Source organism: Electrona antarctica (assembly GCF_951216825.1).
Source record: "Electrona antarctica genome assembly, chromosome: 6".
NCBI classification, from domain to species: Eukaryota; Metazoa; Chordata; class Actinopteri; order Myctophiformes; family Myctophidae; genus Electrona; species Electrona antarctica.
Window position 1 is genome coordinate 31770841 of NC_136811.1, and position 7500 is coordinate 31778340.

Sequence of the window (7500 nt, forward strand, 5' to 3'; positions counted from 1 at the left end):
CAATTATTGATGACCATACTTTCTTTTTGTTTTGTTTTGTTAATCTGTTCTTATTCATGTGCTATTATTATGCACACCTCATCAGAACAGGGACCAAATTGACAAAGCCATTACCTAAATGCTGGTAAATGTTGGCCGTGGCCAGTAAGTCTCATTAACCAGCCACTTTTGATGAGAAACCCTTCTTTGTTGGGAGGGATATTGTAAAAAATAATATTTTGTTGGAAAAATTGAGGAAAGAAAAAAGAAAGTGATGTTTGGGATCCATCAGTCAATGTGGCTGGCAGTCTGTTCATTATTATTAGAGCAATGTTGGTGAATTATTAATTTTAAGTTTATGCCTATAGCCTATAGCCTACCGATGCTCTCATTATAGGCAGTACATTCTGTAGTGTAAAAAGTGACCAATAACGGTTACTCTGGACCAGATCATAAGTTCAAATGCCTCAAACTGCTCGTCTCGGTTCTCACTAGATACTAGCAACTGTTTGTATCCGGAGTTCCGGACGTACTATGCAAGTCTTTTCACCAAGTTTTCTGTCTCTCTGCCCCGTACCTGCCATAAATATACAGATAACTCCGCAAAAAGTAAATACATAAGTTGAGAGTGGGCAGAGCCCCTTCTCATAATATAAAATTAAAGTTTCAAACACATACAGAAGGGTGAATAACCAAATGGAGTAACATTTCCATACAGGTGAACTGCATTATCTAATTAAGCAATTGACAACTATTATGCTCTGTGGCATCATGGCATGTATACAAAATAATGCTGACTAGTTGACCTTTCTTACGTGTATCAAGATGGCAAGAGAAAAAGATGCAACAGACTGCAGGAGCTCCAGTCTCAAAGACTCATTGTTTAGGAACAGTGACTAAAGAGAGACTATGGGAAAGACATTAGTAAATCGGACTCCAAATTGTGGTTGAAAGCACACAATCACTGCTGCTCATGCATTAGTGTGATATGTAAGAAAGAAACAGAGGTCTTCCTCAGGCGACTTGACAATGTCAATGCCGCCCCGTCAAAACGCCAAATGAGGAATTTCTTTGTTAGAATTGAGTTACATCCCTCCAGTAGAGTTTAAGAGACTTGTACTGTACAATCTACGCCAAAGTGTATTGAAGCTGTTCTGGTGGCTCAACACCTATAAGACACTTGGTCTTAGTAACACTTTTTTTTTGTTTAGTTTTTCGTTTCATTTGTCACCCCTAGGCTCTGACTGTACATGTGTCTCCAAATACTCAGGACTCGCTGCACATGCTTTTGTTGCAGATGCATACAGAGATACACTGAGGATTAAATGCATTATACCGTGGCAACCACGCTAAACTCAGCTCATCAGAAGGCCAGGATACCCCCCCCCCCCACACACACACACATATGCATACACTCTTGAACACTCTTGTGTTTGTTTACATAGATGGAATAGCGGTGTAGGGTAAACCTTTTTTTATCTTCTCCTGCTCATTTCGCTTAGTTAACTCAGAATGTTAGTGTGCACGTGTGTTCATATGAGTGTGTATTTCTGTGTTGCGTTGTAGGTGGCTCTCTCTCTGACCTCAGCTTGATGGGAGTATGACTTTTAATAGTGCGTTGAGGCCTAATTATAGTTCTCTAGTCACACAGCCCCACTGCTTTATGGCCCCCTGAGTGTGTGCCTGCTCGCTTATGCATGTGTGTGTTTGAGTGAGTGTGTGCATCTCTATGTGTGTATGTGTTATATCATTCATTTTATATTTCACACCCCACGCACGCGCGCACACACACACACACACACACACACACACACGCACGCACGCAGCCAGGTGTCTTGTGTGGCTAGAGGTGTTAATGGAGATTTCAGATTCAGCCAGGGTGGAATAATGAGGAGAGTTTGGGAACCCTGCAACATTTTACGCAGCACAACATCAATTAACCATATAATGTAAGTCAAAGGTCCAGTGAAGGTCTCCAATAGCTCCAAACTTCACATATTTGTACAGCTAATAAATATTGCCCTTAAAGGGGAAACTTCAATTTTGAACCTAAATCCCATTGGTGACCCACCCGATGACTCCAAATGCTGCACTTTACACCACGCCACAGGCATACACTTTTGCCTTTTGCGAGAGAAATAGACAGAAGACAAATGGTATTGTTTTCCTAGACTATATTCTTATCTACAGTGATGTCATGCCCTAGTAGATACAGTACATGGGCAACTGGTGGCCCAGGGGCCACATGCGGCCCCCACCATATACTTTATGCGGCCCGCAGGCACTGATATATTATTAATTTCAACTGTTACAATACACATGCATAAATATGGCATCAGGGCTCTGTCCCATTTCATTCATTCCCTGTAAGCAATTGCATGAACTAAATGATTTGCCATGCATTTTATGTGAAATGGAATGAAATAGACCCCCATAATGGGAATATAGAAACAGATCCCACAGCTGGATGCTGGGGTGGTGGTGGTGGGAGCACAACAATTTGTCATTTGTTTTTAATAGTAGCATCCAATGTTTTTGATGATGTGTTGCTTTGATTTGGTGCTTTCTAAAAAAGCAGATGACCGAGATCTTCCTTCCCACCTTTCTCCCTAAAATCCTCGGTCTCTCTAGGTCGTCCTCAGACGGTGTTCAGACGGTGTTCAATTTTTAATTAGTAACTCTGAGAGTGTACAAAAAGTAACCAAAAGGACCCTGAAGGTATAATATTTGGTTACTAATCTGTACACTCTGCGCTAAATAAACCGTGGGGTTTTTGCTGTGTAAACACGCATGGCCTGTAACAGAGGAAACATGACATGAAATTCAGCATGGTCTCCCTCTCTCTTTCTCACCCCCTTGCTCTCTGTCTCTCTGTGTCTCAGGTCACCACTCCCTGTGTATCCAGTCTATGGATGGCATGCTCATGTTCTTTGAGCAGGACAGCTACTCCTTTGGCAGGTTCCTGCCTGGCTTCCTCCTGCCGGGACCCCTGGTGTACTGCTCCCGAAACGACACATTCATCACCGTGTCATCAGCCAGACAGCTGGAGAGCTACAAGTACACATGACACACGCACGCACACGCAGTCGCCATGCACGCACACACACACACACACACACACACACACACGCACACGCACACGCACACACACACACACACACATCCCTCCCTCTGCCTCTCCCTTCTCTCGTCACTCACTGACTCTCTTTCTCTGTCAGAGTTGATAAAGCCTATTTGCGCTGACATTGGGGATCTACGTATATGGGCATGTGATGTTTGAGACCGCAACTCACATTTACTATGAAAACGTGCATTTTTTTCTCAGGGTGTGAGAGATGCACACGTGTTCTTTCCCTCATAGTCAGTGTTTTGTCTGCACTGAGCGGTCCCTGTGGGTCTGTGTGTCTGTACTGACTGAGCGTCCCTGTGGGTCTGTGTGTCTGTACTGACTGAGCTCCCTGAAGGTCTGTGTGTCTGTACTGACTGAGCGTCCCTGAAGGTCTGTGTGTCTGTACTGACTGAGCGTCCCTGAAGGTCTGTGTGTCTGTACTGACTGAGCGTCCCTGTGGGTCTGTGTGTCTGTACTGACTGAGTGTCCCTGTGCGTCTGTGTGTCTGTACTGACTGAGAGTCCCTGTGGGTCTGTGTGTCTGTACTGACTGAGTGTCCCTGTGGGTCTGTGTGTCTGTACTGACTGAGTGTCCCTGTGGGTCTGTGTGTCTGTACTGACTGAGCGTCCCTGAAGGTGTGTCTGTACTGACTGAGTGTCCCTGTGGGTCTGTGTGTCTGTACTGACTGAGCGTCCCTGAAGGTGTGTCTGTACTGACTGAGCGTCCCTGAAGGTCTGTGTGTCTGTACTGACTGAGCGTCCCTGAAGGTCTGTGTGTCTGTACTGACTGAGCGTCCCTGAAGGTCTGTGTCTGTACTGACTGAGCGTCCCTGAAGGTCTGTGTGTCTGTACTGACTGAGCGTCCCTGAAGGTCTGTGTGTCTGTACTGACTGAGCGTCCCTGTGGGTCTGTGTGTCTGTACTGACTGAGCGTCTCTGAAGGTCTGTGTGTCTGTACTGACTGAGCGTCCCTGAAGGTCTGTGTGTCTGTACTGACTGAGCGTCCCTGAAGGTCTGTGTGTGGACACTAGATACCATTCATAGTACATTCAGTTCATTGGATGTTGGATTTAACACGCACGCACACACATTACATTGTACTGTAGTCTGTACATCAACCAAAATATACATTTGTTCCCAAGGTACCTTGCATGAATCTTAGACCATACTGTAGAGATCAGATCATGTTAGACGACAGTCACGGTTGAAAACCCCAAAGGGACTGTCGTTATGTTGCGTTGCCTATATAGCAACAACTATAACCCTAACAGCTGAGAGAGGTGAATGGTGCTAACTGAGGCTTTTCCATCCAAATAATATTTCCTCTTCATGACAGCCTGGGCCGGCTAGACTAAAACCCTGCCACCCTAACACCTAAATGTAGCACTCAGCAAGCTAACACTTTAGGTCGTCACCATGCACACACGCACACAGTCTAATCAGGAAATTCACTCTTACACGCACATACACACACTTCCCATTTCTCTCAGGTTGAGGTACAGTGAGAGAAACTGAGTATGTGTTTGTATCCTGTGCAACCAGCTGTTTCTTATCTCAGTCATCAAGACTGACTTTAACCACAACCCTACACATCCAACAATGACGAGTAGAGGACAGGTCTCTAGCAGTGTATGTAGTCGACACTCCGAGAAACTCACTTCATACAGTAGCTCGCAGCTAATATCACTAGTATCAGTGTATCAGTATCAGGCATTAGTATCAGTGAAAAGCAATAGAACACTAATCTTTGTCATACTCTGGTTATATCGGTTTCTCTACATTGTACCAAGAAGACAAAATGGTAACAAAAGGCTTTCAAAAATAACAGTAAATAGAAATGATATATGCTATTCGCTAACAATGCAAGTAATCTAGTTTTGGGTCAAAGGTCAAATGAGCCATCATGATTTTAGGGGATAAACAATTTCCTAATGAATTAATGTGAAACTAAAAAACGTGCGATCCATTGAGAACAGAGGCCTGATTGCCTAGGCAGGGCTGTGTCAGTCATCGACTGCGGCTGTCAGGACATGAGTAAGCTGTGGGGGAAATATAGTTTGTACGATGGTGAAAATGTCTTTGTGGTGGCCCCTATGGGCAGAAGTTAAAGCTGTTTTGGAGGTGTGCTGGCTCTACAGAGACTCCTCAACATGCGATTCCAATTTGCGTATGATTGTTGATGATTGGATATTGCATTAATAATGGCAACACATTTGTCAACGCAATAAAAGCAAAGCGGTAGGGATTATCAACAACCTGTTTCACGGTCATTGCCACATGACTCACAAGACTATTTGTGTTAGCCGGACGCTTAACCGTAATAATGACAAGAATGCGGGGCCTCGTTCTTCTCTCCACGACCCGTCTGTGCCAAAACGAGGGACCTCGTCTTTCTTTCATTTAATTTAATTCAGCAATTAAAAAATAATATTTATTTTTATTTTCTTCATCTTCTTCTTGAACTGACAGGTCCTTTTTGATCTAGTGACCTTAATTCAAGTGGCAGATGCCAAAAATAGTTTTTTATATTTAAATTGTACTGTATATATTTTTAAGGACATAAGAAACCCAAGTGCATGCTACTCGGAAGACTTTCCAAGTTTCTGTTTCTACACAAAAAGGAGGTGCTAACCGTGTAACCAGACACACTAAAAGTATGTTGGTCGATATTTCTACAACCTGTCTGTGTTCACACAAATGCACAAAGTTGTGGTTTCAAAGCAGTTATTCTTGGGATTCTATTCCCTGTTTTAATTTCCACATCAATAAGATCACACAATGCTACTGGTAAACGTTGTTGTTTTGAAATGCCGTGAGCAGTTGTTTGACATCGTCACATTGAAAGGATGCTGATTGGTCTGATAACATTTCTTCACCGGCAAAACCCTGTGAATGACAGCATGACCAGGCCCTTGAATCACCACAAATACTTGGCCGTGGCTAGCGATTCATGGGCTGGAGCCAGGCTGCATTTGTGCCTAATTAGGTGGGGGAAATATTGGGGGCTCGTTTCTGCAACAAATACTGACAATTGTAGCATTTGGGTGGGGTGCCCAATGGGTGGAAGTAAAATCATTCTTAGAGAGGCCCTTCAAAAGTGTCATTCAGATTTGATTTGGAGCAGATCGGACACTGCATTCATGATTTGTGGCATTTTTGCTGAAGGGGCCCCTCCTGCAAACTTTGGAAGCCAATTGAAGATAATCAGAATGGAATATGAAAAGTGTGCGTGCGTGCGTGTGTGCGTGTGTGCGTGTGTGTGTGTGTGCGTGTGCATCTGTGTGTGTGTGTCCTTCCAGAGGCAAAGGCCATGTGTCTTGCAGTAAGGGCAGAACAGAATTTATAATCCATGGCTTCTGGTTAGGATACACCCACACTGTTTTTGTGAGGACCACAGAATGTTTCTGAATATAGCTTTCCACCTGTGTCCATAGTGTGTGTGTGTGTGTGTGTGTGTGTGTGTGTGTGTGTGTGTGTGTGTGTGTGTGTGTGTGTGTGTGTGTGTGTGTGTGTGTGTGTGTGTGTGTGTGTGTGTGTGTGTGTGTGTGTGTGTGTGTGTGTGTGTGTGTGTGTGTGTGTGTGTGTGTGTGTGTGTGTGTGTGTGTGTGTTTCCCACTAGCCTACTGCCACGCACACGCGCACACACACACTGGCCTTGATAGATGTTATACTATGCCATAAACAATGTGAAGGCCCACACCTACTGTAGGCCTGGTATAAGTACAACATCATGGTACTGGAACATGGGACGAACCCATAAGTTGCATTACATACTGTAAGGAATGCATGCAAATATCTGTAGCGACATTTGACACTTGAATGCAACATGGTGTGTTGTGAGCTTAGCTTTGCTATTCTCTATGAGTGAACTGGTGAAATAGTTTTGTCTAACTTGTGTTTGTGGCCGTGAGTGTATGTCTAGAGCTATCTATTATACATTTGAAAACATGTGCCCAAGCCCAGGAAAGGAACATAAAGTCACCAGCTACTACGTCACTGACACGCTGCAACACGCTGCAACACACACTGCAACAACACACTAACACGACACAGTCTTACCCTCCGCGTCGATCCACGGCTATCTCCTCATGTCGCGCCGCACGGCCACACTCAACAACACCCGCGTAAAAACTGTCATTGCACTGACACTACAGCCGCCTCCCGTCCACACTCACAAACAACAGCAATATCAATAATAAACACAAACACGCCACAAGCACCGACACCCCCGCCTAATTTGTTGCCACGTCTATGAAAACAAGCACAGAAAAAATGCCATTCAACACGCTACTTACAACTCGCTTACAATTCGCAGACCTGGCAACACTGCATCCCGTGATTCCACTCTTTTCATTGGCTGCGCCGCCAACATTGTCAAACATTGTTGCCACGTCTATGTAAACAAGGCCGCAAA

The 7500-nt window shown here is 44.4% G+C and overlaps 1 protein-coding gene across 1 annotated transcript in view; it reads left to right on the forward strand.

The window, feature by feature from the left end:
* Positions 1-7500, forward strand: part of bbs9 (Bardet-Biedl syndrome 9) — a 226661-nt gene that overhangs the window by 14185 nt on the left and 204976 nt on the right. Inside the window, exon 6 of the mRNA XM_079504326.1 lies at positions 2862-3036. Within this exon, the coding sequence (XP_079360452.1) occupies positions 2862-3036 (175 nt within the window). The remainder of the gene's footprint in view (positions 1-2861; positions 3037-7500) is intronic.